General features: G+C 42.7%; 1 protein-coding gene across 1 annotated transcript; it reads right to left on the bottom strand.

Annotated features, from left to right (window-relative positions):
- Positions 1 to 68: 68 nt before the first annotated feature.
- On the bottom strand, positions 69 to 17,078 carry ripk2 (receptor-interacting serine-threonine kinase 2). The gene is made up of 11 exons (XM_008283848.1): positions 16,243 to 17,078; positions 14,309 to 14,462; positions 13,139 to 13,294; positions 11,989 to 12,146; positions 11,308 to 11,357; positions 11,050 to 11,211; positions 10,677 to 10,762; positions 6,202 to 6,306; positions 4,545 to 4,635; positions 4,231 to 4,428; positions 69 to 2,607 (listed from the first exon to the last, which is right to left on the bottom strand). The coding sequence occupies exons 1-11, from the start codon at positions 16,440 to 16,442 to the stop codon at positions 2,219 to 2,221; spliced, it is 1,749 nt and encodes a 582-aa protein (XP_008282070.1). The 5' UTR covers positions 16,443 to 17,078; the 3' UTR covers positions 69 to 2,218.
- Between the last annotated feature and the right edge of the window lie 1,094 nt (positions 17,079 to 18,172).

Raw genomic sequence — 18,172 nt, 5'->3', positions numbered from 1 at the left:
ATCAATTAATTAATTAATTAATTAATTAATGTTCCACAAATAAAAATAAAGACCAAAGCAGGCAGAAGTAAAAACAGAGAACCCATTTTAATGAAGAGTCTGATACAGCATCTGAACAGTCCTACTTTCGACTGAAACCACGGCTACACATCAATCCAGCTTTGCTCTAACACGTAATCATTAAACTGACACCGATAATGACGTGGGCCCCAAATTAGGTCGGTGTTCGGCGGAAGGCGTTTCTACGAATATCAAATCAACACGTCACAAAAACAATGCATGAGTTTGTTTTGTTCTTAACAACAGATTACAGATGAAAATATATGCGTATATAAAAAAGATGAACCTATCATCTACGGTACAAAATATGTTACAACATATTCAGGCTACCAAATCCGTAGCCACTTTTTACTCGATTTCGCTTGATATGTGTGTAAAAGGCTTTTGCGCGTTACTGGGAGTCGAGACCGAAAGTGGAGGCACGGTTATCGAAGACGAGGCAATGCCAGTCCAACGCATGGCAGCGTATCGACCTTGCTCGGCCATCCTGTTGTCTCGCTAAGAACGGCCTGCTGCAGCTCATCTCCCTCTCTTTGATTTCCAGAGCACGGCCTGCACTGAACCGCTGTTTACTTTGGACTGAGAGGAACCTACGGATGGACACGGCGAGCAGGTGAAGTGCTTTTATTTATAGAAATGGGACCGAGACAAATGCTGATGACAGCAAACGGCTACGATATTGCAATAAAAGCACCTGTTTGAGGATGTGAAGGCGGCGATGAGGACATGTAAGGCCTTTAATGAAAAGCTACATACACAAGGGCTGAAAGGACTCAATTAACTTTGGATTTTGGACCCCTGTTGAGACAAATCGAGGAATTTAAGACGCCGCTTTGGGAAACGATAATAGTCGAAGCCCCTCTGCACACAACAAAACGGAGATAAACTGTTCACGCACAATGAAAAGACTGAAAAAATATACACGTTATGTGACGAATGAAGTGAGAACAAACCTTCAGGCGGAGTTTTACTCTCATCTATGCAGATCAACTGCTGCTACTGACTGTCTTAACAGTATTAGGCCTCGTTGAGCGTCACCAATTCATCGTCTGACGGAGAGGAAATTATTTTATAAACATGTCACGGTAGAAAAAGTCCCACAATGCAACAGTAATAATAGAGTTTCTGTATAATGCAGGTCAGCTGAAGATTTGCTACAAGCAAAGCCGGTTGGATTTTCAGTTTCACTTCACTTCTGCTGAGCAGCTCAGTAGGATTAAAAAAAGAAAAGTCATTTTGCAACCTCAGCTCAGAGTCTATGGAAGAACAGTAAGTTTGGAAGTATTCAGATAAGCCTGAAGCATCTCAGGCGGACGTGACGGAGAATACTGAGCGGTGCGGTTAGTGCTGAGCGCAAATCATCTCGGCCCACTTTTATTCTCGACGCGAACACGGTGCGCTCGTTCTCGGTGTTGTGTTACAATCTCAACTTCCTCTTTACTCCGCGACCCAGAGACTCTCTTTAGCTCAGCAATAAATAGGGGAGGAGGAGAAAGAGCCTGGACGGAGGACAAAAAAACTTTCCACACGGTCACATGACCTCCAGCAGATGAGTTACATGCCGCTGCTCAAGAGCGAATATTTAAAGTGACTGCGCGTTTTCCTGCTGATTCACTGTCGAGACGCTGCGACGTCACTTTGCTCCTAAACCATGAATACATGATACTTAAAGATTGCTATAATAGGAATTAACCTTATTTCCAGCATGTTAACAGTCCTCCTGCCACTCAGACCAAATGAATGGATTGAGGAGGTTCACCCACACACACAGAATACAAAACAGAAAACACTGGGCTGCATAAAGGCAACGCTACTGAGACAAAAAAAAAGCATAAAATGAGTGAAACCCTGCGATCCATCCACCCAGAACGAAGGAACTATAAATAAATCGCCATATTAAATCTATAATATCTTAAATAAAATCACTGATTCAGTTGAAATCTTTTGATTCTGATCATACAGAATAAAACCTTGAATGTGTGGCGGATGTTTGGATACTAACATAGTTTTTTTGTACCTGTAACACTTTTTGCTCGACCACCTGTTCTTCAGTCTTTTCGAGGGGAAAAACGCCGACTAAAAACACCCTCTTGATGACAGCGGTAGGTAACTGTAGTGTAAAGTTGGCACTGTCTATAATCTGCAGTGTTTCCTGCAGCTACACGTTCCTGGGGAAGCTGTAGGGCATGGACAGCGGCGGTGCGCTGGGGACGAGCGCCGCGGTCGGGGAGCTGATCTCGGGCGGGTACGGCTGCAGGCCACTCTGCTTGTTGTCGTACAGCTTGCGGACGACGACGCGGCAGAACTCTTCGTCGTGTTTGTAGCAGTAGTCCAGGAGCTGGCGGACCTTGGCGGTGCGCGTCGGCTGGTTGACCACCAGCTCATAGTCCTCCCGCATCAGCTTGAAGCGGGCCAGCAGGGCGTCCAGGCTCTGGTTCAGACAGGCCTCCGTCATCTGGGAGACTATTTTCTCACGGCGTAATGAAATCCAGTGACCGATGGGGCCTTGGGAAGGAGGGGAGTGTTCCAGCGGAGGAGAGTAGTTCGCTGTAACACAAAAAGAACATTTCATTTGATTTAATTTAAATAAAGATGAACAGTGAAAGTCAACAATTTAGCATCATGAACATACAGTGTTCTGTATATGATAGAAAAACAGAATGATCTACATGATCAGTCTGAGTATTCCCACTTTGAAAGAGTCAGTCACGGCTGCAGGTGGATCGGTGGTTAGCATCGTCACCTCGCAGCTAGAAGGTCGTCGGTACACGTCCTGGTGAGGACACGTGGAGTCTCCATGCTCTCCCCGTGCAGCGTGGGTTCTGAGGTTAATTCGTGATTGTAAATTGTCCGTAGGTGTGAATGTGAGTGTGCTTGGTTGTCTGTCTCTAAGTGTAGCCCTGTGATAGACTGGTTACCTGTCCAGGTGAACCTGCCTTCATCCTGAGTCAGCTGGGATAGACTCCAGCCCCCCATGACCCTGGTGAGGATTAAGGTGTAGAGATGATGGATGGATGGAAGAGTGAGTCAGTTCATACGTAACACACCTAAAGAACCGGTTCTGTGAAGCTTTCTGTATCGTTACTCCTCTTCAGAATCGGTTCCTGATTCTAACATATTTGGCTGAATGACTCCAATATTACAACTTATCCCTGTGTAGTCGTAGGTGAGCTGGTGTGCCTGAGCTGCAGCGAGTGGGGAGAGCTGCATACTGTATGAGTGTAGAGTTAAATCTAAACCATTTAAAGGCCCGATGTGTTTTGAGGTCGTTCTAAATGTGGAGCCGTAAATTAAAGGCTGTTCGATGTGAAGACGTTTACTTCAGCTGTTCCTCAATAACCAGATCGACTCCCCGCCTTACAGGTCAATGAGAATTTAACTGAGTCCTTCTCTTTGTGCTCACATATACTGTATTTTATTACAGCTAAATTCCCAATAAAACTGTTCTCAGATGGTGGAACCAGGCTGAAATACTGAGTGAAATGCAGCACATTTCGCTTCCAAGCTGCTGCTTCTGCATTGCTAAAATCCTGATTTGGAAGCAAATTCAACCTCATCCTCTGGTGTTTAAAACTGCAGACACTGAAACAGCCCGAAAAGAGCAGGACTTAAACCAGATGTTATGGTGAAATGACCCATCTTTGCAGTGTTTTGAGCTGAAATGTGGAAAAACACTTTATCGGGACATGTGGGACTTTAATTAATTTGCTAAAAAAAAACAAAAAACAAAGGGCCACAATATGTGACCTTTAAGGCACCAGGGGATTATTTTCATGGGAAAAAAACCCCCAAACATGCAGCTTTGGAGATAAGTTTTTAGGGATTTGCTCAATGGCCGGAGAGGGGCTTTAGTCGTGCCGAGCGATTGTAGAAGAACGACCTAAATTTAGAAAATATGCCTCGGAGAGCATTAACATTTGTACAACACATCCATCCGTAGAGCCTCGATTCAGACGAGAAAAAGCTCTCGTTTCTCAAAAAGAGCAGCAGTGGGATCCCTCCGACATTCACGTGTGTGTAGAAAAGAGAAAAAAAAGAGTGGAAGCCATGGGGATGACAACAGTAGGTAGATCAAGAAAACACTTATCAAATGTAGGTGCTACTAAAACAGATGGACCACACGTCTTCTCTCGGTATAAGGACACAGGAGCCAGACAATGCTTCACCCACCTGGTTGCAGAGGCTGAGGCTGAGGCTTGAGGGTGAGGTTATCCAGCTGCTTCTCGTATTCAGTGGTGGGCAGGTTAGGTTTGATGGGTATGTTTAGATCGTTGCTCGGGTAGCCGTTCAGGTTGTTGACGTCGCAGTTGTCTATCAAAGGCGCTGGACGGTCCAGAGTGGGCGGTACGAAGGAGGACGGAGGCCCCTCTGCATCAGAAAGAGTAGATGAAGAAGTTTGATTATACACAGACTTTGCTTAAACTTTTCATCTTGTCTTATTATAGAGTGGTAATAAATGAAAGCTGTGTGTTGGTGGTCATTACGTTTAGAAGGTGAAGGATCGAAGGCCGGCAGAGAAATGTCTGTGTCCTGGGAGGAGCAGGACCCTGAGCCTGAATTGGAGTTCTCCTGTGACTGAACAAAGATTGATGTTTAACTTACAGTCTAAACCAGACAGTTCAGCACCGTGATGTTGACTTCTACCTCGATGTATTCACGGACACTTTAGCTCATAACGTCTCTTTAACACTGAACCACAAAGACGTGAGACTTGTGTTATTTTAAAAAGAAAATTCCCAAATTACACCATATTTCAGAAACCGAAAAGAATCAACTCCCTGATCTGTGACAAGCTGTTCTGTCAGAAAATGTCACTAAATCCAAGCCTAAATCATGACATTTCATTAAAATCTGTTTAGGTTATGGGTATCATCTTAAGGTTCTGCACTCTGTGGTGTAACTGTGCTGCAAGGAGTGACTCAGCTGTGATCAACAAGCGCCTGACGATAGTCATGCTGTGTTTACGCAGAGCACGACGCTGAGCAGCTTGAACACAAATAGCACGTATAAGAAGTAAAATATAGTCGTAGTCTATAGCAGTGTTTCTCAAACTGGGGGTCGGGGGGGGTCGCCAGATCATTGTAAAAAAATCGGTAAAGAAAGCCTACATTTATCGGATAAATTAGCATTAGGGCTGTCAAAATGAAAACTTTTTCCCACTCCTTTTTCAAACTTGTTAATACTATGATTCATTTATGCGATATTATTATTCTATTTTGCTCTTTTTTAAAGCTCTTATTTTCTTTTCTTTTTTTTAATGGAGCAGTGAGCATGCCAAATAACAAAGATAATAATCATTTATTTTTTATTATGTTTTTTATTATTTTCTAATTATTTTTAATTTAATTGCATTTATTTCTTATTTTTTCATTTGTATTTTTTCATTTACTTTATTTTTTTATAATGTTGCTTTGAAAGCAAAGGAAATATACTACATTCCTACTGCGCACATTTTTCTGCGCATATTTTCCTTTGCTTTTAAAGCAACATTATTTTGAAAATATACATAAACAAATGCAAAAAAAATTACAAATCCAAAAATTAAAAAAAAGTGTAAACAATAATAAAAAAAATTCTTATTATTTTATTATTGAATTTATTTGTCTTTATATTTCAACTTTTATTGGCTCTTCCTTTTTCAGATTAATTTTTGATTAATATTGCTTTATATTGCCACATTATTTATTTTTTATTTTATTTATTCTTCTTTTTATTTCCACTTGTATTTTACTATTCTTTTACTGATTTATTTTTGTAATTTGGTGCTCTCACTGCTCCATATTTTTTCTTCCTTTCATTTGTTTGAAATGAATTCAATTCATTTTGAAGAAAATTAACATAAAGAGATGAATCTGTGGAATTAACACATTCATTTTTGAACAACAAAGTTATTACTCATGATATATTAGGAATTCAAACTGAGGGGTCACAAACACAAACTTATGTTATTTTGGGGGTCGTGGCTCAAAAAGTCTGAGAACTGCTGATCTATAGGTTGTGAAAGAAACATATTTCTTCATTAATGTTAGCACCTGTGGGCACTTTTTTAAAAAACTTTTTAAAATTAATGCATTATGACTATATTATACTGCACAGTTTTAAGCTATCGCTCAGATACATGAAAGTCCCGTGGATACCGACCGGCCACGGGCTGGACCTCTCCTTCAGCATGAGCAGAGATGCCTCATCACTCCTTTTCCCGCTGCACACGGTCTGAGCTGAGCAGCAGCCTGATCTCTGCCTCAGCTGTGGAGGAAACAGGAAAGATGGAGCACAGCCACATGTTATAAATCAGCAAAATACAAGATGCTAAAATGAACACAAGAAACAATGAGAAGGCTGTTCACGGGGGAGCGCTGTATTTATAAAAGCAGAATAAAACCACCATAAAACTGCTCGTAAGGCAGAAGCATTTTTAAGCATCCGACCACGTGGTTAAATATTCACTTCACTGGTTCCTCCTGCAGGAAGCTTCGCTGCTTCTAAATGTTTACTGGCTGAAAGTCGCCGGTCAGATGACTCTTCCTATTGTGACCTTTGGTGCACTTTATGCAACGGGAGGGACGCTGTTATGAAACACTGGACTTTTCAACGCGTACCTTCAGCATTCTGCCGCAAGAACAGTTTCGAATAATTCAAATATCGTCTTCTAGTAAAACAAACAGGGAGCCGTACCTGTGAAATTAAAAAAAAAAAAAAAAAGGGCTGGAGTTTTAATGTGCTTGGTTGTCTGTCTCTAAGTGTAGCCCTGTGATAGACTGGTTACCTGTCCAGGTGAACCTGCCTTCACCCTGAGTCAGCTGGGATAGACTCCAGCCCCCCAAGGGGATTAAGGTGTAGAATAATGGATGGATGGAAGTCATTTAACACATAAATACCAGCATAACAACACTAAATAAACATGAATTTGATCATATTCTCTGATGCAGCTAAAGCCTTCCCTCCATCAGCACCAAACTACACAATAAGCTGTAATGATCAGCTGACAAACCGAGGATTTAGATGTTTGCAGTAAGTCATGACGCTCCGCTTGTGGTCGAAAAACAACCGACTTCACTCCTTTATTTCTGGAGTAACTCCTACTGTAACGTTTGTTTTGTCCTTTTCCTCTAAACCAGACACCCACAGTTATCTAACAGGCCTGTAATAGTTTTCTTGTTTTTTCGCTGGAAACAATGCTCTTGGTCACGTTCACGCAACGGAAAAGAGGAAGGACGCGATAAAGGGGAATTATGAGGTAACCGTTCATCGTCTTCTCTTAGTCACGATACGGTTCAAACTGTCCCAAATTACTCACGCTTCAACATTCAGGTCCCTTTTTTTAGCGTAATGACGTTGCATATTCAACATGTGTGTGTTAGCGTGTCCCTGAAAACGGGGGTTTTCTGAATCCATTTGGTAATGTTGATAATTACCAAGCAAATGAGCCTAATGGTGGTCACAGTGTCAGAGCAACCAATGTGAAACTATAGACTAGTGCACAGAAGTAAAAACAACAAGCCTTTGAGTAGGAAGCCCATTTATCTCATCACTACAGCAGGGTACCTCTATTCTGACTGTCCTTGTAAAAGCCATAAAACTAAGCTGTCCCTGCTTCCATATTCATCAGCGTTTCCAATCCAATCAGTCCAAAACGTCCTCACGGTTCACCAGCTCTCATCTGCAAAGAAAATCTGGTGTTTGTACACAGCCTGGGCTCTGAGAGGGCAAACTAAGTGGATCGGAGTCATTGTAGGGGCCATGAACAGGTTGAAATGGTCTTTTATCTTTTCTTGTCTTTTTTCTTTTTTTGTTTTTCTGTCTTTTTTCTTTTTTCTGTCTTTTTCAGCTTTTTTCCTTTCTTTTTCTATCTTTTTTAATCTTTTCATGTCTCTTTTCTTTTATGTATTCTTTCTTTTTTCTTGTTTTTTTTTCTTTTCTGTCTTTTTGTCTTATTTCTTTCTCTGACAATGTTTTTAATGCTTAAAGCCCTTTGCGTTGCTCTATGTATGGATAGTGTTTTATAAATAAAGTCTGATTTGATTTGAACTATAAAGAGGATGATTTTATATTACTGATAACATTTTGACATGATTTATAATAATGTTTAGCACTGTTTGGTATTATTATTTGTATACTTCTGGTTATTAGCTGGGAGCTGGTCACATGGTGCAGGGTGGACAAGTTTATTTACGGACCTGTTCACGCTCTCCGTCATGCAGTCAGCTGAGCGGGATGCCGTGACCGCAAGCTTTGATCGCTGTGGTATTCATTTTGTTATATTTTGTGCACGTTATATTAAGTTCACCTTTTTTCATTGTTAAACTTTTGAAACGGATCTCAGCGAGTCTTTTGTGCAGTGTGTCGGACAAAGAGCTCGGCACGACTTCATCCTCTCAGCGCTGTTTAGTTTGTTTTTTATGACGTCGCTTCACTTATTCAAGCAAAACTGTCCCACCGTGCACGTTCAGGCTCATGCACAAGGCTGGGGAAGTGGAAGTGGAGGGAGATGAGAGGGGAGTGGTAGCAGGAGGTCAGTCAGGAAAGTCAATCTGGCACATATCTAAATATTCTAACTGGATAAATATTGACTGTGTTTTTCCAGAATCACACACTTTGCTTCAACTGGCCACGAGCCACAACGTCTACAGTCTGCTGCATTTGTTTCACTGATTCTATGCCTTTGCTTCCAGTCATTTTCAACCGTCCAGTTTCTACACAAAGGCATAAAACACGGAAACGTTTTGCGTTGGTCCATTCCAGTCATGATGCACCTCTTATCATAGAAGAGATGAGGTTACACTGGATGTGATGCACTCAGTGATCATTACTCATCTCAGGATCTCCAGCAGCTACTGTCATCACACAACCCTGAACACAATCAGTGCTACTAAAACAAATGTGTCACAACCACAAGTACACCGACCAAACCACAGCCACAGTGACGGCTGTGTCACGACGATGCTGCAGCCAACATCTGGATTTACAAAAAAAAAAAAGGCTCCTTAATGTCAAAGTGAAAACAGATTTCTACAAAGTAATGGAAAAATAAAAATGGAAAATAGATGATTGAGTAAGTATTAGACTTTTATAAACTGACTCCCTCATTCAACACAGATGAAGCCACTGAGTGCTGGAAGTCACACAGTTAGTAAAATGGGGCTCATTTGAGTGAAGTGAACGTGTCTAAAGTGTCTGTCGCATAAATCACCTGTATCTGGAAGGTTACCAGTGTTCCCGGTTATAACTACACAATGACAACAAAAGATCACTTCAAGCAACTCTGTGACGGGTTTTTGAAAAGCACAAGTCAGAGGAAGGACACAAGAAAATGTTCAAGTCACTGAATATCACTTTGAGGACAGATAAACCCTTATTAAGGAACAGAAGGAACATGGGCCATGTGTAAATCTCCTTAAAGCAACCTCAGAGTGACCCCCCTGACTGGGAGGTCAGCAGGACTCCTACAACTCCTCTGAAGGAGTTACTTGAAGGAGACTAGTGCGAGAGGCCACCAAGATTCCTATGACTCCTCTGAAGGCGTTTCAACAGCTGAGATGGGAGAAACTGTGCAAACATCAACTGTTTCCTCCTCTTCACCGGTCAAACCTTTGTGGTCAAGTGGCAAAGAGAAGGCTGCTGTTGAACAAAGCTCATATTAAACGTTGACCAGAGTTCACTAGGAGGCACCCATGAGACTCTAAAGGAGGTTCTTCAGTCTGATGAGACCAGGTTTGAGTTACTTGGCCATCAGGCTAGACGCTACGTTAGCCAACACCAAACGCTGCACATCTTCACAAACACAACATCCCCACTGTAAAGAATGGTGGTGGATCCTGGCTTCTGACTCCTTCAGAGGACTCATAGGAGACTCAGTGGCCTCCCTCTCTAGTCTCCTTCTAGTAAGTCCTTCAGAGGAGTCATAGGAGTCTTGGTGGCCTCCCTCTCTAGTCTCCTTCTTGTATCTCCTTCAGAGGACTCATAGGAGACTCAGTGGCCCCCCTCTCTAGTCTCCTTCTAGTAACTCCTTCAGAGGAGTCATAGTAGTCTTGGTGGCCTCCCTCTCTAGTCTCCTTCTTGTATCTCCTTCAGAGGAGTCATAGGAGCCTTGGTGGCCTCCTTCACTAGTCTCCTTCTTGCCCGGTCCCTCGGTTTATGAGGACTGCCTGTTTTAGGCAGATTTACACGTGTACCACATTCCCTCTATTTACTAATGATGGATTTAGCTTCACTTCAAGAGATATCCAATGACTTGGAAATTTTCTTGTGTCCATCTTCTGACTTGTGCTTTTTAAAACCTTTTCACAACGTTGCTTGAAGTAATCTTTTGTCTTATTGGTGTAGTTGTAGCCTTGTGTCACTTTAAAAGGGGCGAAGACTTTTGCAATCGCTTATTTTACATTTTGTATTTTTAATCAATTGACATCACTTTGTAAAATAATTAGAACAATATGTGTTTATTTTGACATTAAAGAGTCTATTTTTATAAATTCTTGTCACAAGAGCAAAATGAAGCCGACCACAATTTAATGCTGAAAAGCAATAAGGGGGGGAAAATGTCTTGCTTTTTATTTGCACTGTAAAACAACTTTCAGAAGTACATTAAGGAAAGAAACGTGAACAACCCCCTGACTGACCTTTGCCTTCTTGATCTCCAGCACCGCCTCCAGGAAGTCGATTTCGTCAAACTTCCTCACCATGGGCTCCAGCTCAATCAGACACTCTGAAATGGCAGCAAGCACATCATGCTGCTAAATCTAATCAACGGTGCAGCACAAGAGCTATTTTCACCTGGTGTCATCAGTTAGAACCAAAGCTCCCTGAAGTTTCTCCTTATCTTATAGTCACTGCTCAGTCATGATAAAATCTAGCACGACTTTCCTGTTCCTCAAAAATTTAAAGAATCGGTGTCAGAGGTCAGACCAGTACAACACAGTCCTGTGAGTAGCTGGAAATTATAATATTCTGCTAGAAACAACCTCCTGGTTTCAGCGACTTGTGTGATCTTACTGAGGAAGGAGGGGCGGTCGTCGGGGTTAGCGGTCCAGCCGCACGTCATGAGGCTGATGAGAGTTTCTCTGCTGGGGATGTCGGCGGACAGGCTGTCCAGGCTGGTGTCGGGACGCGTCCCGCGCAGGACGCTGAACATGATCTGCATGGGGTTGGTCACGTCTAAACACACACACACACATACATTAGTGATTCAAGTGAACAGACAGAGACAAATACTGAAGAACAGGAGTGTGACATAACAGGAAAATGAGTTACCTTCAAACGGAATCTGCCTGGACAGCACTTCCCACATGATGATGGCGTAGCTGTAATGTAAACACCGAGGAGAGAAACCATTCACAGAAATCAGGGTTGCGTCACTGTAGTTCCCATCAGAGCCGAGGGACTTTACGAAAAACTTATCAGAGAGACTGCTTTGAGGAAGAGCAGTGACTGTCTGACCTGTTGCAGCAATCTAAACCTTTTGCCTAAAAGCTGAAGGAGTGATTCACTGTCCGCTACAGGGGAAAGTGGATTTCTGTTTCCGATTAACTTTTATAATAATCACCACTCCCTCTCTGACAGATTCCTGGAACCAGACCATTGCTGGCTGTTTGTGTGTGGCCTGATCGACAGATTTAGTACCTGGCATCAGTGCCTGCAGTGTTCTGCTTTGGTATGTCAACAATCCGGCCCCATGCTGACACATTTCTCACCTCGCCAAACCAGAATACCTAATTTCCCAGCAATGCCGTTTGTGCTCAGCAAACATTGATTGTATCAGAGTGTGGAAACGGGGCGATAAAGCAGAAGGAGTTCACCCATTCACAGATTCTATCCAAAACTGACCACTGACAGTTCCAGCTTCATAAAAACACATCTAGATTAAATTAATAGTATTGATATAAAAAACAGATAAAGGAAGAATACAGGCTGTTACAAGTTCTGGTGTCTGACCTGTACATGTCATGTTTGACATCGGCCCGGCGGCTCTTGGACGGGTCGTACTCCTCGGGGGGCATGTAGATCACCGTGCCGCCCATCTCTGTGGTCTTGGACCCTGAGCCTTTACTGACAGACAGCTGCCGCCACTTCGAAAGACCAAAGTCTGCAATCTGGGGAGAGGAATCGCAGAAAGTCAGTAAGACAGGAAGAGCTGACAAGTGCATACAGCTCATTTATTCCTAATTCAACTTGTCTTCCTTTAAGGGCTGCAGTCTTTAGGTCAACCGGTCGATGGGTTGGTTGAAATGCTGCTTATGTTACTTTCATAAGGAGGAAAGCACCACGTCCATAGCTCGTCAAGGCTTAATCATTTATTTATGCTGGCGGTTTACATCTTCACAGCTTTGAACTGACTCAACCTGACAACGACCGCTGAAATAAGGTCCAACTTATTTCACGTATACCGAGCGTTGGCTCCAAACTAACAAGTCAGCAAAGCTGTTTGTGTGGCTGTATTCTGTTTAAACAGATGGCCTAAAGCTCAAGTATGAACCTCAGTTTGCGTATCACAGCTTCACAACCAACATGGCGGATCATGTCTGTGCTATATTCCTCAGCAGGTCTCGTACTCAGCTCACCAGTCTATTTTTATCAGTAAAAATGGGCAGGTGCACGCTGGTCTGTTTCAAGTCTGCTGCTGTCATCTGGGTGTAAGGTAACGCGGTTAAAATCACTTAATATCTAAAAAACTAGATCTTTATGTTTATTTATTATCAAATTGGGCTAGTAAGGCTAGCAGGTAGTCTTATTTACTTCACTGAAAGATGTTGTACAGATTCTATTATTCTATTTTGACGGGTTTTAGACAAACTGTACGACCAACAAGACGGAAAATCTAGTTGGAGGATCGTTGCATTAACTGATGATAGAAGCCACCACGAGGCAGCTCCTTCTTCTGTAAAGTCTGATCTTCAGGTATTCCAAGAAAAAGAAGAAATTAAGGCTGAACACACCTGATGAGATCGTTCAGCTACGTGAAAAACAAGTCCTACGATGTCAAAGATTTGAGGAATGAAGACCGGCGTTTTCACTCACTGCTGTTTGGTTTCAGTGGAAAAACACAACCTGTCCCATGCGCAGCTCATACCGCTCCGACACGCACCTTGACGTGAAACTCGCCGTCCAGCAGTATGTTCTGCGTCTTCAGGTCGTGATGTAAGAGGGGCGGGTTCATGTTGTGAAGGAAGTTCACCCCCAGGGCGATTTCATACAGAATCCTCAGACGCAGAGGCCAGGCCAGAACAGGGTACATGTCTTTCTGTTAGTAGAGATTAAAGAGACAAAAATATAAATGTAATCAACAAGGAGGGAAAAAAACATGTGCGTTGAAATGACAAAGCAACGCAAAATGAGGAAACTTTACGACACTAAGACGAGTGGGAATTCCCCGTCTGCTGTTCTCAGTGTTCAGCTTTTCTTTCTCTGCTTGCTGCAAAGTTTCATGAGAGACTGCGAACATTTTCAAGTTTCACTTTTGTTTGCTGTTTCAGTGGCACAAATGCCACGACACAATGAGAGGGCCGCGGCTACAACAGCACAACAGAGGCTCTTTGACTTCAGCCAGTCCAGAATCAAGAACTGTAGAATCTTTCTTCTCATCAGTATGTGGCTACGACACAGACGAGGAGATCTGGTGTCTCTTTACGGTGATTAGATGAATTCTTTAGGGTCTGTGATCAGTAGGTATAAGGTTTCTTTTTTTTTTATCAGACAGTGAGTATTTTTTAGGTAGGAGCTATTTTTTATTTTTGACATGTTTCGACTGTCACTTCAGTCTTCCTCAAAATGTCACTGATGTCTGTGGTGTCTTTATCAGTTGGTGGTTTCCTGGAGGCATGACCCGCCTGGCATTCTGTCAAGCCTCCTGCCGCCCGGTGGTCTCTGCAGGGAAGCGTCCCGTGTGTGGGACAGCATGAATGCCACCTCATCGCGGTTCATGGTGTCTTTGGCTCGCCTCCTGATCCGACCACCAGAGGTGTGGCCCGTCGGGCAAATCTGACAGATTGCCAGGTGGGTCACGCCTCCAGGAAACCACCAGCTGATAAAGACACGTCACCACAGATGTCAGTGATGTTGCTGAGGAAGACTAGAGTGACAGTCGAAACATGTCAAAGGTAAAAACAGCTCCGATCTAAAAAATGCTCATTGTCTGATTAAAAAAAAGTAACCTCAGATCTGTAATCAGAGTAGACAAAATGACCCTAATCACGCTACTGTGATTGGTGTCTGAACGATCAGCTCTCGGTGACATGAAGCGACTCGCTGTGGTTACCTCGTGGAGCAGCAGGTCCAGAGAGCCATTGCTCATGAACTCGGTGACGATGCAGAAGAACTCGGGCTCGTTGCAGATGCCGAAGATCTGGATGATGTAGTTGAACCTGGCTTTGTGAAGCACCTCGGCCTCTTTCAGCAGGCAGTTCCTCTCTCTGAAACACACACAGTCATAAAGAAATGAAGTTTAGGGAAGGAGGACACTGAAATACTTCTTAAGACATTAATCAGAACACGAGAAGATGTTGGTGTACCGCGTGATAGGGTCACCATAGACCAAACCATGTGTAAAACGAAAGTGTTTGTTCTGCTCTGTTAGGTAATCATTACTAGTTGAACAACTCATTTTGCTAGTTTCAGAATCAGAAGCCCTAATTAGAACTACACATAGTAGTACACAGCAATAAATCACATCAACGTCATATGACCGTGTTGAAACTGTCATCAAAGCATCGTACAGCAAATCAAGGGCTCGCTGTGCTCAAAATATCTCCTAAAGAATAGTTTGAAATGTTTAGATATGTGGTCAAGAGACAGATCCTGCACCTGTTTTATTATTGACGAAAGTATGGATTACTTTATTGACCAGGTGTGAGTATGTGCAGCTCAGGAGCAACAAGAAGCAACAGGATGATAACGAAAAGAAGGTCAACGTACCAACCATGTCTCATTTCCAGTGTTTTTTAAATAATATTTTAACAGTCAAACATCCTGCACATTTTATATTGTATTCTCAATTCTTGAAAACACAAATTTAAGGATGTCCTCATCACAAATATCGTTATATTTTCTGCTTCCGTTGCTCCTCTATGACAGCAAACCGAGTGTCTTTTCTTTGGCTTTTCTTCCGCTGTGACTAATTGACAAATCGAGAAAGCGATCGACAACATAAATCACAATTAGCTCCATCCCTAATTTTGTTGCACGTACATGTTGAGGAGAAACTACATCAGCTAATGTGTCCGACTTTTAGAATCGGAAATCCAGCATCGTATGCAAAGTTATGGAAAACATGCAAAGAAGGTGAAAGTGGACTGTTATGCCATCGCTATGCAGCAGAGTTAGTGCTACCCAGATAGAAATAAGCTTATCTGACTGATGTAAATATTAAGGCTAAGGCACTTTACTGTTATGGAAATTAACCATAATAATTTGGATATATGACTCTCAAATTGAAGAGTGTTAATTTAAATAAAACTCCACATGAACTACAGGAAGAAGAAGAACGAAACAACTTCAGGATCCAGCTCAATCATATGTAAACACCAGAATAAAACAGGCGTCAGTTCACGTCTTTACGCTCGAAACTCCAGATGAGTCAAGTCGAGTTATTTATACAGAATATTTCAGAATCACAATCAGAACGGTGAATGAGATGGTACACAACAATAACAAGACAGGAATAAATGTAGAATCTAGATCTGAGAAATTCTAAATAAAATATGTTAAAGAAAAGTAGAAAAGTACTCCGTAAGTAAAAAGTACTGTGGAAAGAGACATTGCAAAACAATATTGGACATGAGGTTGAGGAATTGTACATAAATATAAAAAGACCAGTGATGTGAACCAACCTAGCAAGTTTGTATATTTAACTCAAGACGAGAATCTACCTGAGTAATTTAAATATTAAGGAGTTAAACCCCTACTAAAGGACATAACTTTATCTGCCTGATTTAAATACCATGGCTAACAACTATGGTATTAATTGTGGGGATTAACCTAATTTAGAAGTTCTGAGCCAAAAATATTCATTAAAGCCCAACAAATCACAGGATTATCTGGATTCCTTTTGAACAGATTTTCTAGATTTATTTTTTCTAGATACTGTGACTGCTCATGACAACACTGCAGGGTTTCAGCTTCACATTTACACAAGTTAGAGTTTCTCCTCTTGACCCAGATTACTAGAGGAGGCATCCCATCACACCACACTACCTTTCTCCAAAGGGGGAGTCGAGCTTCAGGCACTTGATGGCCACGGTGGTCCTCCAGTCCGAGTGCTGCGCCTTGAACACGGTGCCGAAGCCGCCTCTGCTCAGGTAGTACAGGTCCGTCAGCTTCTGGTACGGGATCTCCGGCAAGGTGCTGGTCAGGCTGCCGATGTTCACGCAGCCCGTCGCCGCGGGGGGCTCCATGGCTGTCTGTGAGCGCGTTACGGAAACTCTCCGGGGATTTATGCTCCGCTAGGTCAGCCTCTGAAAGCAGAACTGACCCTTCTGGTAAAGAGGAACAGCATCTACGGGCGCGCTGCTAGCAGGCTAAGCTAACGCGGCGGAGGAGGACGGCTGGAGGAGAGCGCGGAGGGGGTTCAAGGCGTCTGCCAGCGGGGGGTGGAGGAAACACGGGCACGGTTCAACGTCTGCGCTTTCACCTGTCGGTTTATTCGCCGCAGGCTGTCACCGGAGCAGAGACACCAGCAGCCGCGGAGCCGCTCCGCTCGGTCCAGGTGGGTTTGTTGTTGCTAATGACGACACACTGCCGGGTTCTGCGAGGTGCGTTCAGGAGCACGGGATTTTACAAATGTCGCACAGGTGGCGGGGTTTTAAATTTCCAATCAAGTCTGAAAGCAAAAAAAAAATTAAAATATGACCTACACAGAGATCGGTACCTCCAGAAATGATGACGCTGCTTGTGTGACTTAAACTTATGTAGAAGCCTCCAAACGTGGATTTGGTTTCACTTTCGCTGCAGCAGAGTCGCTCCTCCTCTGGATGAACTCAGCTGACAACATCGGGGGTTTCAAAATCTGGAATTTCCCGAACCCGGGGCTTTCCCCTGAACACGTCGTTGGTTTGAAAACGAGTCTTCCGATCTGTCTATTATTTCTTTTTAACCATTCTGTTGATCAAACTGTGTTTTTAAGCTCCCACATGATATAGTGAAAATTATTTTTTGGTTGTTGCTGTTGTGTCATGAACTCGGAGGTTTGCGGTGAAGGCAAAAGACGTGAATGCCTCTGTGGTGTGTAATTATGCAGTAGTTGTGCAATTACTAAGGCACGTGTTACCACTGACCATGTGTCCACGGGTCTGTGCAAACTGTGAAGCTGAGGGATGTTTGAAGAGTTCATTTGCAAAAACAGATAACTCCATTTTTGTAGATTTTCAGAAAACTTATTTTTGTTGTTGTTTGCTTGAGATGATATCAATCAAACTGAAGCTGAGTGGATTTGACTCAGTAGAGATGACAACAATAGAGATAACTGATTGATATTGTCTCAGGTAGACGATGAACTCTTCATTTGGAGATTGTGGAAACTTTAAGACCAATGTGAAACCAGTAAACAAACTTTGCTTTGTTTTCACTGTTGTGCATCAGTGCAGTCTCCACTCAGCCAGTGTTTACATGTGTTTCTCCTGCTCTCTGTGCTCACATGCACAGTATTTTAATAAAGTCTATTTCCCAATAAAACTGATCTCATTTAAATTTCTGTTTGTGTTGTCAGACAACAGAATGAGCATGAAATAGTGATTCCTGCTACTAAGACTTCATGTCAACCAGCAGCCACTTGCAGAGCTAAAACACTGATTGTGAAAGTCACCATACACATTAGTTAAGTTGTTAATATTATTAAATGATCACTCAGAGAGACTGCTGAAAGAGACAGAAAGTTTGGAAAGTTTTGTGGTCTCCTAACTCATCGTCATGTGTGCCTGCTCGTTCTGCGGTCAGATGTTTTGCTGTTAGTCACAGATGCAGGAAGAGTCTTCTTCCTGAACGAGCAGCAGCAGCTAAGTATAGTGTATTTAAAGCTACAGACACTGAATCAACCTGTGAAGAACAGGACTCAAACCAGGAGTTCTACAGTCATGGTGGAATGAAGCATCTCTGCAGCGTTTTGAGCTGAACGCTTGAAAGAAACAAC

This window comes from Stegastes partitus, unplaced genomic scaffold (assembly GCF_000690725.1).
Source record: "Stegastes partitus isolate 25-593 unplaced genomic scaffold, Stegastes_partitus-1.0.2 Scaffold0, whole genome shotgun sequence".
NCBI classification, from domain to species: domain Eukaryota; kingdom Metazoa; phylum Chordata; class Actinopteri; family Pomacentridae; genus Stegastes; species Stegastes partitus.
This window is presented reverse-complemented; position numbering and strand designations above follow the sequence as displayed.